This window comes from Oreochromis niloticus, linkage group LG2 (genome assembly GCF_001858045.2).
Source record: "Oreochromis niloticus isolate F11D_XX linkage group LG2, O_niloticus_UMD_NMBU, whole genome shotgun sequence".
In the NCBI taxonomy this organism is placed as follows: domain Eukaryota; kingdom Metazoa; phylum Chordata; class Actinopteri; order Cichliformes; family Cichlidae; genus Oreochromis; species Oreochromis niloticus.
The window spans coordinates 16,042,439-16,059,335 of NC_031966.2; the positions used below are offsets into that span (position 1 = coordinate 16,042,439).

The 16,897-nt window shown below is 41.4% G+C and overlaps 2 protein-coding genes and 1 long non-coding RNA gene across 21 annotated transcripts in view; 2 read left to right on the forward strand and 1 right to left on the reverse strand.

The window, feature by feature from the left end:
- The window catches only part of stag3 (STAG3 cohesin complex component), a 23,709-nt gene extending 16,199 nt beyond the window's left edge, over positions 1-7,510 (forward strand). For 18 of the 19 annotated variants that reach the window (XM_019362911.2, XM_025910583.1, XM_025910580.1 and 15 more), the window contains 10 exons: positions 720-888; positions 1,326-1,459; positions 1,922-2,023; positions 2,887-3,020; positions 3,326-3,448; positions 3,787-3,962; positions 5,049-5,241; positions 6,576-6,677; positions 6,797-6,884; positions 7,239-7,510. In XM_019362911.2, the coding sequence (XP_019218456.1) occupies positions 720-888; positions 1,326-1,459; positions 1,922-2,023; positions 2,887-3,020; positions 3,326-3,448; positions 3,787-3,962; positions 5,049-5,241; positions 6,576-6,677; positions 6,797-6,884; positions 7,239-7,289 (1,272 nt within the window). In that variant the 3' untranslated portion in view covers positions 7,290-7,510. The remainder of the gene's footprint in view (positions 1-719; positions 889-1,325; positions 1,460-1,921; positions 2,024-2,886; positions 3,021-3,325; positions 3,449-3,786; positions 3,963-5,048; positions 5,242-6,575; positions 6,678-6,796; positions 6,885-7,238) is intronic. The other variant, XM_019362929.2, reaches the window with a different exon arrangement.
- On the reverse strand, positions 6,902-8,728 carry LOC112847972 (uncharacterized). Its single transcript, XR_003221815.1, has 3 exons — positions 8,617-8,728; positions 7,210-8,137; positions 6,902-7,056 (listed from the first exon to the last, which is right to left on the reverse strand). It is a non-coding gene; the product is annotated as an uncharacterized LOC112847972 (long non-coding RNA).
- A 64-nt stretch (positions 8,729-8,792) lies between these two features.
- mcm7 (minichromosome maintenance complex component 7) lies at positions 8,793-16,737 on the forward strand. The gene is given in 16 exon segments (XM_003445180.5): positions 8,793-8,993; positions 11,057-11,136; positions 11,626-11,790; positions 11,901-12,025; positions 12,112-12,292; positions 12,376-12,513; positions 12,597-12,746; positions 12,846-12,960; positions 13,047-13,178; positions 13,421-13,504; positions 13,771-13,982; positions 14,084-14,159; positions 14,162-14,348; positions 14,470-14,638; positions 15,714-15,823; positions 16,139-16,737. Coding segments are annotated over 16 exon segments (2,169 nt in total). The 5' UTR covers positions 8,793-8,962; the 3' UTR covers positions 16,353-16,737.
- The last annotated feature ends 160 nt before the right edge of the window (positions 16,738-16,897 follow it).

Below are 16,897 nucleotides of genomic sequence, written 5' to 3' on the forward strand. Positions count from 1 at the left end.
ATTGGCCTGTGTGAAATTGTCAGGAAAAACACCTGCCCTGTAGGTATGGAGGTGAAATGATTAAAAAGATTTGTGAGGCTTTGTGTGCAGTGATTTTTTTATTTTTTTTTCAAAACCCGTGAGCTGATAAAATGCATCTGTTTTATTTACTTAAACCTCATTTCAGCAGAGGATTGCAATGGAGACTTGTATTTTTTTTAAAAAAAAAAGCATAGACCAGTTAGACTGTGATGTATAATAAATTTGGGCTTTTAAAAAAATCAAACTTTAGTGAAGAGCAAAAAACACACTAGATAAGTTTTACTCAAACATGTTGGGCCTGTGTGTAATGATGGATGCAGCCACCATTGCATCACACTGAGGTTAGTAAAGTCCTGTGATGATGCCTTTGATGTTTTGAAACCAGACACGATCTGTGACGGTCGATGAGACTGAGGAACAAGGTAGTGCCACCCTAAGGTGCCACCTGTCTTCCTTTTTGACTCTAGTTTACTCACAATTTACAAAATTAGTCAAGCCTGGCACGTTTTTGTTACGTTTATGTATTAAAACACAGATATATATGTTAATTTATGTTGTTATTCCTTTTTTTAATCAGATTTATAGTCTATAATTTTCTTTACAAACTAAATAGTTATTCATCAGTTTAATCTCGGAGTCATATAAAGCTGGGTCTTGATATTTGGATAAAAAAAATAATGTTTGTCCTTCTCTTACAGGCATTTGAGCTGTTATGTGACTTGCTGTTGCTGTACAGTGTGGGTTCAGTCCGCTCCGAGCCCGCCCTCCGGGCACTGGCCCACCTGCCATCTGATTCTCTGCGCTCCGAGTTGGCCGCTTTCCTTCTGGACTACGTCTTCACTGACACCGAAGACGTCGAGCTCGATGGTATCTTGACACCAACTGAAAAATTTACGCCTACTCTCAATAAATGTTTGCATGAACTGTGATACTTTCCAGAAGCAATTTGTCGCTTTGTCAGCCAGCGCTGACAAAGTGACAACACTGTTAGCAGATGTCAGAACGAACTGAATAATGAAAGGGATGTAGTTTTTCTTAGCTTGTACCATATTTTGGAAACTGCTTAGTTGTAACACTGCCAGAAGCTACCCAGAGTACTTTATCCATCACTGCCTGTGGGTATAGTTTTTGATGTCTTGTTTTAAGTCTTCTTCTGTATCTAATTTCTGTTCCATATTTTATAATGTTCTGCCAAATATCCCTTTCATTCATGCTCTTATAGACCCCACAGTGTGCTTTCCCTCTGTCTCTGCATTTCTAAACTGTTAACTCCTCCTTTCTGCCACCCTGGCTCTCCTCTTTAGCTGAGAGCGAGGAGGAGATGAAGATAAGTCTTCTTCAGAAGAAGCGTAACCAACTTGCCGGCTACTGTAAGCTGGTCATCTACGGGGTGCTGGACCTCACTGCTGCCACAGATGTCTTCAAGCACTACAGCAAGGTGGAAGGATTGTTGGATTTTATCAGCCCAGCCTATTACATATGACCACAAACACATTATATTCACATATATTACAATTCTTACTGTTTCTGTATCACAGTCGTGCGTGAATGTAGGCAAAATGTGTTAAAAGGTAAAGTCGTGACTTTAGTAATCTAATTGGAGATCAGTCGTTGGTCTGCTCATTCTTTGGGGGAATTAATTGGGATAGAAAGACGGGAAGCAGATTCATAAAAAAGTAATAATGGAGAGGATGTGTAAGAGAGTGGAGGAGGGTGAGAAAATCTGTTTTAGAACCACCGAGGTGCTGGGAATGAGTCAGAGAGAACGGTTGCTAAAAGAGGCACAGGTGACTAGAACAGAGTGGGTCCGATTAATTTTTTTTGAGACATTTATCAGAGCTGTTAATTAAATAGATTTGATGTTTTTCTGGTTTTTGGTTTGTTTGTTTTTTTCTGTTAGTACTTTAAGGACTTTGGTGACATCATCAAAGAGACTTTGAGCAAGAGCAAGCTCATCAACCCCGTGCAGAGCGCCAAGACTGTCTGTCTGAGTCTGCAGCAGGTGTGCACTTGCATGTCACTGTAATCTTTTGTATTTAGTGTAGAGGTTATCAAACTGTGCAGTGCGCCTCCCTGGCACAGTGTAGGAGGCTCACAGCGGGGGCACAGAAGGAGAGAGGTGAGATGAAAAGTGCATGCTGGTCTTCTAAAAACAACACAAAGTTATTAGTGTTTCAGTCAGCAGTAGGTATGTGGTAGGTAGATGCTTTCAAACACTTTAACTTGGGAGTCATAAATCAAACAATATTTAAGATTTGCTGTGACTTATCCAATCGAAGCATAACAGAGTTAGTTTTCTTCACTATAAAAATAGCCAGTTAACTGGTTTTGTATATTCGTGGGTACACTGCTGACAGGAACAGATATCACCTAAGTCGGCCAGAATTAATGGTTAAAAATTCCCACAGTTTGTATTACTGTTTATCATTTCATTTGTCACTTAAGCACATTACAGTAGTCTGATGATGATTTTCCCTCAGTTTTCACATTAAAAAGTTGTTTTTTTTTATTTTAAATAAAACACCTACCTAAAGTACACAGGGCTCCATATCAGTGACATTTTTGTATGCAAGGACCAGTGTCACATACACAATATCCTTTGTGACTTTGTGTGTTAGCTGAAGTACATTCTGGGTTGTTTTTCCAGTTTTAATAACCAGCTGCACATATTTACGGTCTCTTAATTTGAAATTAAAACACATGTTCTTCATTTTCGTGGGTTATGTGGGAGTTCTCTTCTATAATTACAACCAGTACTTGAATTACTTAAAAGTTTGCAGCCTTAACTAACCAAAAGACAAAATTTGTTTGTGCATATCCAGATATATATCATGCCTTTTCTGCAACATGTCTGTGTGTGCTCAGCTGTTTTCAGAGATGCTCACGGAGCACCACAGCAGGCAGGATCTCACTGAGATTAGAGACTTGGCCAAGAGGCTTGCCATGAGCTTTGGCATTGATCTTCATCGTGTCCGCAAACCACTGGTGGCCCTGCACATGTCAGTAACACACGTTTCTCTTGACAAACGCACACAGGCCAACCTTGCCATGACCCATTTTACCTATTTATTTATTTTTTCTGTTACTTCTATGATAGCATTTTTAGAAGCGGCTACAGCTTCACATAGCGTTTTTCTATTTCATGGCAGAAATCGTGTGTAATAATTAACTCAGAGCTAGTAAGAAGTCATCAGATTTGAGGATTGTAAAGAGAAATTACAGTATTTTTCACACTTTGGTTGTTTGTTTTGTGTTTCTCTTTATGTCAAGAGATTCTGTGTGTTGTCTTTTTTTTTTTTATCAGGGACGGCATACGTTTCGCATTTCGGGACCCACAGGAGGGAGAGGAGCCAAATCCAAATGTGGCCTTCTTGAAGATCCTCAGCGAGTTCAGTTTTAAGTTACTGCAGCCGGACCGCGCCCAGCTGTGAGAAGCAAAAACACACAGACATGCTCAGTCTTAACACTGCAGCTTTTCTGCACATGTATTTCTGTATGTTATACATATCGAGGAAAAAAATCTCACTTAGCAACAGTCTGAGAGAGAATACTTGTGATGTCTTGAATCCACATTAATTATTATATTACAGGTAAAACAAAATAAAACAGTGTTTTCATTCTTGTTCCATAGTCGGCGTGTTGATCATATTATTCATTTAACTTAGATTCAGTATTATTTGCTCAAATCCAGTGAAACTGTTTGAAATGCAAACAAAGGTTTCCTCAGTCTTTGTCCCATCCTGATTCTCTGTCATCTCCTCCCAGAGCTGAGTTTCTAAAATCTGCATGTCCCAGTGCTGCCCTCTCCTGGCCGCCAGTCAAACTGTATCAGCGTTCTTTGGAAGCTCGCTCCACCTCTAAAGCCACTGAACAGGAGGGAGGTGATGAAGTCCCTTCTCATGACACACCTGTAGTGAAACGCAGGAGGACCACAGCTCAGGGTGATGCACATGCTACACAAAACACTCTGCATGGATATACTCTACGTCATAGCAGCAATAAATATTTTTTTTAAATGCTTCGAAGTGGGAAGTCAATTTAATTTAACTTAATTTAATGGAAAATTCAGTCTTACCCTGTCTTATGGTCAGAGGGTGAGGAGAGGTATACAATTATTGGATATGATTTAAGGCAAGGAAGTGCTCTTTAATCCTAAGAAGTGTCTCATTATTATTTTCAGTATTAGCTACTATTCGGCAAGGAGGTTATGTACAAATTGATGGAAAAAAAAATGACACTGGCACACTGGTTTGCACTACCACCTTACAGCAAGAAGGTTTGCATCCACCTTTCTGTGTGGAGTTTGCATGTTGTCCCCCATGCCCTCTATTTGTCTCTCTGGGGGCAGCCCTGAGATGAACTGGCTAGCTGTCCAGGGTGGACTCTGCCTTTCGCCCCATGTAACTGGATATGTGGAAGAAAATGGATTGATTAATATTTGGGGCCAGTCAGAGGATGAGTGACCCAAATGTCAGAACAAAGCAGTCATTTCAACCCAAACTGTTACTTTCAGTGCATGGATTCCTCAACAAATTACAGTATAATGGATGAATTTGTGAAATCGTTTATCATAATCAATTATAATAACAAGAATATTATGTATTTATTTTTTTTAGCACATGAACCATGTGCCCATTATTTTCTTTCTGCTGTTGGGTTGGGTGGTAACTTTTGGAGTTGATCTGAATTTGAGTCCAGGAATTGCTGTAATGACTCTGTACCATTAAGAGAATCGGTGCAAAACTGGACATTCTAGATCCTATTTTCACAAATATCTATCAAACTTTTTATAATTTTGAGTCGCGGTCTACAGTCATAGTTGTTCAAAATACAGTGATGTAAAATTAATAGCATTCTTCACATTTCGAAAGCTTTAAAAACATTTATTCTGTGGTATTTTTGCTTCACACATCTACATTTGTGTTTGGGAATCTGCTGAATTCTGCAGGAAGCAAATTTGCTACTTTACCTTGTCAATTAAAGCGTCATCATCAATAACCTTGTGTGGTGACTTGTCACTCCTACAGGTTCAGCGTCCACCACCAGAGGACCCTGGTTGGACAACAGCAGCATCCAGAGCAGCCTGCACACCCCAGCCCTCACCTCCACTGTGCAGAAGCAGCCCGCCAAGCGCATGGCATCCAGGAAACCAAGACCCGTGGAGTCAGATATCAGCAGCAGCTTAACTGAGCCGGAGTCAGAGGATGAGTTCTCCCCAGGGTAAGTAAAATTTTATGATCAGCATGTCTGCAGTATCTGCTGCCTCTGATTCGAGCATTTGTAAATTACTGCCATGGGTCAGATGATTTCATGTCTAGGGATGGTTATGGATAAGATTTTCACGATTCCGATTCCATTTTCGATTCTGTTTAACGATTCGATTCTTTATCGATTCTCTTATCGATTCTTTTTAAAAAAAAAGGAGAACACTAAGGTCGATTAGCTTAGAACTTTTATATCTTCTCTTTGAACAAGATAGAAGTTTAGGAGTAACATGGCCTTACAAACCCAACAGTGAGATCTTAAGAGATCCACAGCCTACTGCTCTTCAATGGGGTGTCACAGGGTCCCCAGGAAAAAAAAAAATTGTAAATGTAAAATAATAAAATAAATATTCTTAACATAACATAAATTATTCTGTAGCAATTACACAAGAATATCCAGTAATGTCACTGCCTACAATTAAACACATTCACTTACCGAAAATCGGGAGCATCTGCTGTGGCAAATGGGTGCAAGCCTTTGACCACAAACTTAGTCACTGCTCGGTGACATTCGTCTATCCTGGCCTGAAAGGAGACGCTACCGGTAGACTGCAGCGAGAACTGCCAGCCAGACTCTCTCTCTCATCATGGTCACCTAAATGCAGCGCACAGTAATGGTAGGTTTTGTAATAAGGCAGATCGCGCTAACATAATATGCACTGTTAGTTGATTATTTACCTGCCGCATTAACGGGAGAGGACGTGCAAACGTTTCCACTGCTGCTGGGTTGAGATTCACGAGTCCGGAGCGGAATTAAAAACACGACATTCATTTAAGGTTATCGCGTGTTTTGTGAGCAAATGCTTTTGCATATTCGTAGTGTTTCCTCCTTTAAATGAAATATCTACTTTGCAAGTATTGCAAGTTGCCCTGTTGTCATCCGTTCTCGTAAAGTATAACCAAACTTCTGAGCGTTTGAGCCGCTTAGGCGCCCTGCCAGGTAAATGACGCTCCGCAACGTGGTGACGTCATTCGGGGCGACTGGAATCGATAAGGGAATCGTTTGCAAAAATGGCAAACGATTCCAAGGAATTGAAACAGTGGGAACCGGTTCTCAACAAGAACCGGGTTTCGATACCCATCCCTATTCATGTCAGTACCTGGTCTTTTCTGTGTGCTGTGTTACTGGTCAAAAGGGCAATCAGCAAAAGAAGGAAGATTAAAGCTCCTGCAGAGTTTTGCTGATGATGAAACACATTTAATTTCCCCTGTGTATTAATGCATAATCATAGACACAGAATACAGCAGGTAGACAGTGAAGTCGGAAAATTGTCTTCTGCTGCTCTCCAGGTTACAAATGCGAAAAGTGAAACCCAACAAAAGACGGCTGGCTTCCTCCAGCAAGAACACCCCCTCTCCAGGGCAGCAAGACCTGAACTCCCACCTCAACTTGTAAGGCTGATTTTTAGACTGTTTAATACTTACTATTAAATTGTGAATATGTTTCATTTTACAAAAGCTATTTTCAACCAGAAATAATCACAGAGTGGATCTGTGTGTGTGCTTCGCAGGCTTTCCCTGATTGAAGACGACATCGCAGAAAGAGATGAGGACGAGATTGAAGATTATCAAAGTGACTCTGACACTGGATACACACTGGTAAGAACAAAAAAAAACAAACATCATATTTACTCTACTTTCTCTCATGACTGTGTAATCTGTTTAATCAGCACCTGGTCAGCTAAGGTACAAATGAATTAATTCTTTAAAAAGAACATATACTTGTCACCACAAATTCATTTTGGTCCTTCAGTGACCACAGTTGTAGGATCTGTGCAGAGAAAAAAATATGTACAAGGCTATTTATGATGAGAGGAAAAGAAGCACATGTGTGATGTTTCTAACTTTGCTTCTAGTGCTATATTTATACCCTTTGTATACAAATATGTTACATAAACCTAAATCTAGATTAAGGACAACATACCTTGAAAACTAAAACTTGTTTGCTTGCAGCCTTCCACACGTCACACCTCAGTCAGTGTCCTTGACGAGCTCTTTGACTGAGGTCAGCGGGATCATCTGTTCAGGACTTATACAGTTTCAGTGTGACAAATATTAAGAGTCATCTGTTCTTCTGAATGACGCCAAGTTCACCTGTCAGACCTGTTTTTGTCTCTTAATTTTGTTGTTGATTGGGAAGTCTGGAATTAGAAGGTGTTCTGATGCATTAATAGGAATGTTTTGAAAATAACGATTTTCAGAATAAATGTTTCACTAAAGTTGGACTTGGTTCGTCTGTCTCTCCTCAGCTCTTCACATTTTTCAAAATATCCTTCACTGTTGACATCACAGTTTGTTTTTGTTTTTTGCTGAACACCTTAATGTATATTAAAGATGCCTGATTTGACAAAGCAATACTAAAAGTAAGGCATTACAATGTATTGTTTTAAAAATGAACAAACTCAATGTTATTTAGATACAATGAAGCACTACTAGTTATTCCTGTTTGTAATGTGTGATTTGTTTGCATTATTTATAGGTCAAAAAAATCACTAATAAACAAGATCAAAATGAGCAGACACTATAGTAAATGAATGAATTCTGAGGGTATCCTTTGTAAAAGATTAATAAAAGTAACACATATTGCTTTGTAGTGAATTACACCATGAAGCAGAAGGAGCTTAGAAAAACAAGTGCAAGGAGTAAAGATATACGGTGGTATTTTACAGTGATCACAAACCTAAAGAATCAGCTTTAGGTTTTCTCTGATTAATTAATCCAAATTTGAGGTTATTTATCTAGAAATTTTGACTTACTCTGAAACGGTACTTGTCTGTCTTCCTCCCCTCACACTCAACTGCTGTGATAAATGGCTGCCTCTCCCTGATCTTGCGTCTGCCGGTCGTTTCTTTCTGTTAAAAAGCAGTTTTTCATTCCCACTGTCGTCAAGTCCTTGCTAATAGGGGATCATTTGATTGTTGGGGTTTTCTTTTTATTATTGTAGGGTCTCTATTTTATAATATGACATTATAATTTATATAAATATAACTACTGTTGTGGTTCAGCACTGTATAAAGAAAATGAATTGGGGAAAAAATTATTAGGCTTCTCAAAATTTTGTCCTAGTTGTAAGTAACTTAAAGTTGGGGTACTCAATAAGTCAAAGTTTTAAGATTCATCAAAATGTTGACTTGGCTATGACAGGCACTTTTAAGACACAAACAAGCTTCCATACAATCTAATGCCAATTAAAATGTGCGACATTTTCATTATATCTCCTTATGTGAGAAAATGTCAGAAAAACATTTGCTATATAACATGTATGTTATAAACTGGGGAAATACAGCTGTAAATCATGACTTTATGTTGGGTTCATTCGTTCCACGCTCACCCTGTTGACACTGGGTTGCGCATGAATCCAATCATCGCATTTCGCGCCATTCCTGACAAACGGGGCGGAAGTTCGCACAGTCAGGTGACACCAGACTGCCCGCAATTTTCGCGCCACCACAGAATCCCGCCTCTCCCCGCGGAAAGAAGCGACTCTATTGGCTGAGGGAGACGTCAGACTCGCGCCACTTCTTGTACCGAGATAGGGGAGAAGCGCTGGCTGCCAGTGAATGAGTGTCCGGTGTTAGTGAAAAATTTTAAAAAGACCCAGCTTTGAGCTAAACTACGTTTCCCCCATCGCGTTTTTGGAAGTAAGTTATCTTAACTGAAGCTCAATACCTGCAATCATGGCTCGCAAGGATTACGAAGCAGAGAAAGGTAATGTTTCATCTTTAACGTCATGGCAGCAACAGGTTGGCCCATTTTAGTTAACGTTTTACCAAACGGCTCTTCTAAAACCCCACACGAAACCTTGGTGAATGTATGTTACGGGGTGTACTGGCTATGAAGTTGGATATAATATAAAATCTGATTTATGTGTGCGATAACGCTACATTACCGCTTCGTTTCATTACTAACTCAACTTTAAAGAAAACAGTTATAGAAAATAAGTGAGTGCTTGCACATGGTGTCAAGAAACCTGCGACACAAGGGAGCAGTGTTAAAACACAAATTGCACAAACTTGTGTGAACATTAGCTATCCTCTTGATAACGTCTTCAGTACTCTGTGTGTGTGCGTGCGCGAGTGAGAGAGGCTGTTGGCTCCACCGTGACCCGGATGGATCCTTAAACAAAGGAGCAGGCGCCACTGTGCAGTGCAGCAGCAAGCACATGTCTCAACAGTTACACGAGCAGCTTGACTAAAGATAATCATTAATGTCGCGAAGTTTTTCATTTTTAATGTGTAACATTTAAAGTCAACGATAAAGCACTAGCTGAAAAGTTGTTCATCGTTTCAGAGAACTTTATGAAGGCCAATCAAATGCTAGCTAAGTTCATATCAAACGCGAGTGCAACCTTAAAATTTAATGGTACACAATGGCAGTAAGTGAACCACTACTTCGCTTTTTAATAACTGAAATTTATAATGTCCACATTTAGAGTTTAGTTGAAGTGTTTAAACGTCTCGAAATCGGGTTAAGTAGTAACCGCTAGCGAGCGAGCTAGCAAGCACCCCGTTAGCCGCTGTCAGTTAACGTGCTGTTCTGTGTGTAGCACGTTTACGCCGAGGGTCAGAATATGTATATATATTTCTAAAAGCGTAAGAAGTCGCAAAATGATTGTTTACTTTGGGTAAACTAACTTTATTTCTGTTACACAAACATCTAAAAATGTAGGGTTTTACCAATAATCGATCATTTTAACAACCGTAACGTTGATGGTGTAAGTTTAAATTTGCAGCGGTGCTTGAGTCACTCCAAACGTCCGAGTAACCTAAACTTTGCAAGCACCCGAGTCATCTTTCGCAGAATCTAACCGACCGCTTAAAGGCTGAAGTTTGCGGTGCGTCAGTCATCGATAGCATTAAGAAAGCTACTTCCACCGCCAAGAGATTAAGAGCAATAAGCTCGCAGTGGTGGGGCTGCCTGCGCCTTGTGTTCACTACACCCCGGCTAACCTAGGCTAACATTAGAAGATGGCTGGCTGTGGTTTGAAAACAACAGCCGGGACTGTTTTTAAGAGCGGAGGGATGGCGGAGGGATACCGTGAGTGACTGGGCACAAAAAGCCATGTGCTGCTTTGTTTACAATAACATCCTCGAAGAGAGAAATAAAAAAGCAGAGGTGCGGATTTGCTGCTACCGCGTCAAAGTAAGTGGAGTATTTTATTTATCACGGTCAAGAGTAGTTTCGTTCCTCGAAGCGCTGAATTAAATATTGTTAACAGTTGTGGCTCTTTCGAGAAGTGGGGGGATATTTTCCAAAAAAAAAAAAAATGGACACTGAACTGAGCGCGCCTGTTGTTGTATTTACATTATTGCCCAGGAGCTATCTGCTGCGTATCGCCAGTTATTTCGCTCTAAAACTATTATGGTGGGAACGTCAGAGCGGAATTGGCTTCATGTAACACATCAGTGGCAGTTTGTGCTTTACTGTAAGGCAGTAGTGACTCATCGAGATTACAGGATGCCATGTTACTCAACAAAGGGGGTCGTCGCAGGACAACAAATTAGCTCCCAGTGTGTAGGCCCATTGCCGGTGGTGTTAATCAACAATTTAAACAGATTTTAAGCTAAGAAATAAGATTTATTATTTAAAGAAATTTAAAGGGAACTTCAGTAAACAGCCTTTTCTTTGTGTGTGTGTGTGTGTGTGTGTCTGTCTAACAAACAATCTCCACCTAGTGTTTGCTGCATGTGGCCTGTCTTTTTTTTTTTTTTTTTTTTTTCTCGTCTCCCTCCTGTTAAATTGTGCTGAAGGTATTTTTGGTTGTTTTGCAGAAAAATGCAAAAGGTTCCTGCAGGAATTTTACACAGAGGATGACAACGGGAAGAAGCTGTTCAAGTATGGAGCCCAACTTGTGAGTATACTACAGAAATAATGAATATAGGATTAGTTTTCTAGAGTTGGTTTATTGCAGATTTGTGATATTATTGCACTTAAAAAAAAAAAAGTACAAATCTGGTGTGCTAATGAGCACTGATGCTTCACTGGTCAGTGAATAAAACATTTTAGCTACACTGTTCTTAGACATCATTTGTTGTCTTTACAAGCAGAATTTATGATTTGACAAAATCTTAAATTTAAATGTTTATTTGAACTAGTTATTTTTGTTATAAGTAGAATAGTTTTGGGCGGATTGCATTAAAATGTAAAAGTGAAAGCAAAACCAAATGGCTCTTAGTCAAACTGCCATGTGAAAGATGAAAAAGGCCCTCACTTATTTACAAAAAGCACAGCTCCCTTTCTGCTTCTGAAATGGAGATAAAGGTGTCTTTGGCGTTAGTAGTAGCTGCAAAGATGGTTGTGTAATTGTTGGGTGATCATCGAATTAATTGCCTGCGTACAGGTGGCGCTGGCCCACAGGGAGCAGGTGGCTCTCTTTGTGGATCTGGATGATGTGGCTGAAGAAGACCCCGAGCTGGTCGAGAGCATCTGTGAGAATGCTAAACGTTACACAGCGCTGTTTGCTGATGCTGTCCACGAGCTGCTGCCAGAGTACAAAGAAAGAGATGTATGTTGATCAGTTTAAGAAGTGCCAAAAATGTATTGCTATTGTGATTTTTGCCCAGTATTAATGTGGCTTTTTTTTTTTTTTTTTTTTTTTTTTTTATATATACATAGATTGTTGCCAAAGATTCTCTGGATGTGTACATTGAGCACAGGCTGATGATGGAACAAAGGGGTCGTGACCCTGCAGATACAAGAGACCCTCGTAATCAGTACCCACCTGAACTCATGAGGAGATTGTAAGTTGAATCTGATTCAGAGCTGAGCTTTTACTGCATGTTTTTATTCGTCCTTTGATTATCCAACTGTGAACTTCTTCCCACAGCGAGCTTTACTTTAAAGCTCCAAGCACCTCTAAACCCAAAGTGGTGCGTGATATTCGAGCCGACAGCATCGGTCACCTGGTTGCAGTTCGGGGTATTGTGACCCGAGCGACTGAGGTCAAACCCATGATGGCCGTGGCTACATACACATGTGACCAGTGTGGCGCTGAGACCTACCAACCAGTAAGATTGTTTTTAATCGTCTATACATTCATATGCTTTCACAGGAACTACATTTTTCATTGTATCCTCTCGTTTTCGTCCAGATCCAGTCTCCTTCCTTCATGCCCCTTGTTATGTGTCCCAGCCAAGAGTGTGTCACCAACAAATCTGGAGGGCGACTCTACTTGCAGACGAGAGGCTCCAAATTCATCAAGTTCCAGGAACTGCGTATTCAGGAACACGTAAGAAACTCTGAAACTTGTTATGTTTGTATTCACTTGTTTTGGTTTACATTTGCTCACAAATTTTGTCTGGTATTACACAGAGTGACCAAGTACCTGTTGGAAACATCCCAAGGAGCATGACGGTGTACGTGCGTGGCGAAAACACACGTCTTGCCCAGCCAGGAGACCATGTAGCCATCACAGGAATCTTCCTCCCTCTGCTGCGCACAGGCTTCAGTCAGGCTGTTCAGGTATAATCTGCTTGTCAAAGTACACATGGGCTACCACAATAATTTCATCTCTAATCTCCAGAAAGAAACTGAACTGCATTGTGGGTTTGCTCTTTTCAGGGTCTCCTGTCAGAAACGTATCTGGAGTGTCACAGCATTACACTCATGAACAAGACTGAGGATGATGAACTCGGTAACGAGGAGCTGACTGATGAGGAGCTGCGAAGCATCACAGGTCTGTTTGTTGGACATCACTACAATAGGAACACATAAACTGAGATTTCGGTCTTTAGTATCTGAAGTGAGTATTTTTCTTTATAGATGAAGGATTTTATGAGAAGCTAGCTGGCTCCATAGCGCCAGAGATCTATGGACATGAAGATGTGAAGAAGGCTTTGCTGCTGTTGCTGGTTGGAGGAGTGGAACAGGCTCCCAAAGGCATGAAAATCAGAGGTGAGGACAAACGCAAACAAGATTATAACGGCTAAATTCTTTTCTTCTGTTTAATCATATTGTAACATAGCTTTCTAATACTGATTTTAATGTATAGTTTTAACATAATTTATGATCATTTATCACTCTGGCACAAGACAAAACTTCTTTATTGCATAGGTACATTTCTTGGAAGTTGTTTTTCCTCATTAAATGTTTTAATCACTGCAGTGCTCTTACTGTGTTGTCTCATCTTCCTCAAGGCAACATTAATATCTGCCTGATGGGAGATCCAGGAGTCGCTAAGTCCCAGCTGCTGTCCTACATTGATCGTCTGGCTCCTCGAAGTGAGTCCTGTTTGTTGTCCCCTATCTGGTTTAATGCTTTATCTAGTATGGCATTTACTTTCCGTTAGGTCCTACACTGTGACGTTTTAACTTCTGGTGGGATAGTTTGACTAGAGCACTCACTTCTTTGTGTTTTAATGCAAGGTTTCGAATGCCAACAGCCTGTCATATCTAAATTGGAAGTTTTATTCTGAGTGAAGCTTGAAGTATGAACTGTTTAATCAGCAGCTAATTGTAGCTTTTCTTGTTCCCTGTCTGCTGTTCAGGCCAGTACACAACAGGTCGTGGTTCATCTGGGGTCGGTCTGACTGCAGCAGTGATGCGTGACCCCCTAACCGGTGAGATGACTCTAGAAGGAGGAGCCTTAGTTCTGGCTGACCTGGGCATCTGCTGCATTGATGAGTTTGATAAGATGGCTGATGCAGATCGAACCGCCATCCATGAAGTCATGGAACAACAGACCATCTCCATTGCTAAGGTATCCTTAATTACTGCCAGTACTCTTAATTAGGGGAAGTATCTGGAAAAACTCAATGCCTGTTTAACATCCACACTCATGTTTTTTAATCTCCCCTCCAGGCTGGCATCATGACCTCCCTCAACGCCCGTTGCTCTATTCTAGCAGCAGCGAACCCCGCCTACGGCCGCTACAACCCCGGAAGAGCATCGAGCAGAACATTCAGCTGCCAGCTGCTCTGCTCTCCCGTTTCGACTTGCTGTGGCTCATTCAGGACAAACCGGATGCTGATGCTGACCTGCGTCTGGCCCAGCACATCACCTACGTGCACCAGCACTCCCGCCAACCGCCCACACACTTCACCCCTATTGACATGAAACTGATGAGGTGAGAATTTGCATGTTTAAAAATGAACACATGAAGGTTATTGTTGTAGCTCAGATAATTTACTTCAAATAGGTCTGCGTAATAGGCAATATTAACTAATGATGAATGTAATTTCCATCAGGCGTTATATATCTCTGTGCAAGAAGCGGCAGCCTGTGGTGCCCGAGTCACTGGCCGATTACATCACTGCTGCTTACGTGGAAATGAGAAAAGAGGCTCGGGTCAGCAAAGACACCACCTTCACCTCCGCTCGTACCCTCCTCTCCATCCTGCGTCTCTCCACTGCACTGGTGAGAATTGCACATCCACTTGAGTAGTAGTGGGTGGCTGGAAACTTTCAGAGGCCACTCTCACTGATTGAACTCCTGCAGGAGGGGTCATAATTTTGTCAGACATTTGTTTTAAGAAGTGAAACAGGGTTACATTTGTTCTTGTTTTTCATCAAGCTCCAGTGGAACTTATTTTTGCAGAAAAGTGTCGTGTGGGGTTCAGTTGCACTACTTTTGTGGAGCTTTTAATGGAATTAAATTGTCTTGATCGATCGTCCAGTGTGGGATAAAGTGCTTACAGTGCAGGTAGTGATGATAATCTGGCCTACTGCAGTGTGAGCACTTCTTTCCCACGCTGGACAAAAAGCTCTGACTGCCAAAACCAGTCCCAGTAGCAAAAACGCTACACCCACTCACAACATGAATATTATTAAAAAAGCTTGAATCAAGTCTGTCTTGCATCATCTCTGCCTCTGGTTGTCAAAAGTGCTGTTTGTGCAGGTAGCAGTCATCCACCTACTGCAAAACCAGCACTTCAGGTTAACAGGTAGGCAATGTGCTGCACACAGATGTCCACAAGGGGGCAAAACACAGCCACAAGCAGTATTGGTGCCACAGCTGCACATCAGCTTATTTGTGTGTTTTCAGATGACTCATTTGGTATTTTCCTCTTCATGACCACGAGGGAGCTGCTTTAATGTCTTTACTGATCCTGGCCAGCTTTGCAGGGTGGGCAGTCAGCCTGTGTGCATAAGGACCAGCTGTGCAAACCCATGCAAAACTGACCATGGCCAGGACTGTCATCCGTGTGTTCTACAAAAAAACCCCACTTGATCATAACAGTGTTCCGATGGGATCTTTTGCGTGGTGTTTTGATTTCATGCTATAGAGAGACTAGCTGGTGTTGAGAGGCGGAGACTTGGGCAATTGCCGGGCATCCCAGAGGGCATTGCACTTGTCTCGGTCTGACAGTGCCGGCACAGCGCAGCCTAAGTTGAGATGGATATTGCAGGATTATTATTGCAGGAACTCTTGTTCGTGCATTCACTCAAACTACAGTCTTAGCATTATCTTCATCTTTAACTCCCTGCTTCAGGCTCGACTTCGCATGATGGACACCGTAGAGAAGGAAGATGTAAACGAGGCCATGAGACTGATGGAGATGTCCAAGGATTCATTACAGGCTGACAAATCCAGCACCACAAGGTTAGAGCTAAAAACCAGGCCTGTTTTTTAAATATGGCTTTCAGTGAGACTAACATGACCGGATGTCATCTGATTCAGAGCTGTTTTATGAGTTTCTTGCATGTCCTGAAGGAAGCTGTAAAACTTGATTTTTATGGAGCTCTGTTCACACGACCGCATGTTCAAAACGGGCAGGAAGTGTAGTTTGTGTATGTGTATATGTATATGTCGTATGTGTTTACATGCCTTACTTTGTGCCATTTTTGAGTAGGTTCATTCAAAATTCCTTGAGGCTTTAAAGTTGACATTTTTAAATATCTGATTTCTCATTTGCAGGACGCAGCGACCGGCCGACGTCATCTTCTCTCTGGTGCGTGAGCTCGCCGCAGAGGGCCGTGGAGCCGGTGGGTTGGTTCGCATGGCTGAAGCAGAGCAGCGTTGCGTCTCTCGTGGCTTCACGCCCGCCCAGTTCCAGGAGGCCTTGGAGGAGTACGAGGAGCTGAACGTGTGGCAGGTCAACCAGGCTCGCACGCGCATCACTTTCGTCTGAACAACTCAGGACACGCCTTCATGCACATTTTGCTTCAGTCACCTGAGGGAGGGTGGGGGACTCTTTGTTGTGGGATTTCTACAGACTTGTAATGAGGTTAAGCATTTTGTAAGTCCAGCAGAAGAAAGATTCTTTTTAAATATGACTATTATTGCAAGAATTCCAGCTAATGGAAACCCAGAATTCCAGAAGAATCCTGTTAACAGTACCTTGCTTGTAAATATGTATGTCAGAAGTTAGTATTGTGAAGTATTTCCTGTGGTTTAGCTGCGAGCATCCATTTAACATTGAGCATTTCTGTACATTTTATACTTGCTGATGCAAATCAGACAAATTTATATTGAGCCTTGTATTGTGAGAGTTAAAATAAATTGATGGTTCAATACTCTGCCTGATGCCGAGTCTTCTGTGCACATAACATGGGATGAAGAAATGTGTATGAACACCTGGTTTCGCAGTGGGGACGCCTCGCTAATCCTTTGAGTAACGCCTGCCCACAAAACATACAGGTTTGCAAGTAACAATTTTCATGTTGAAAGACAACC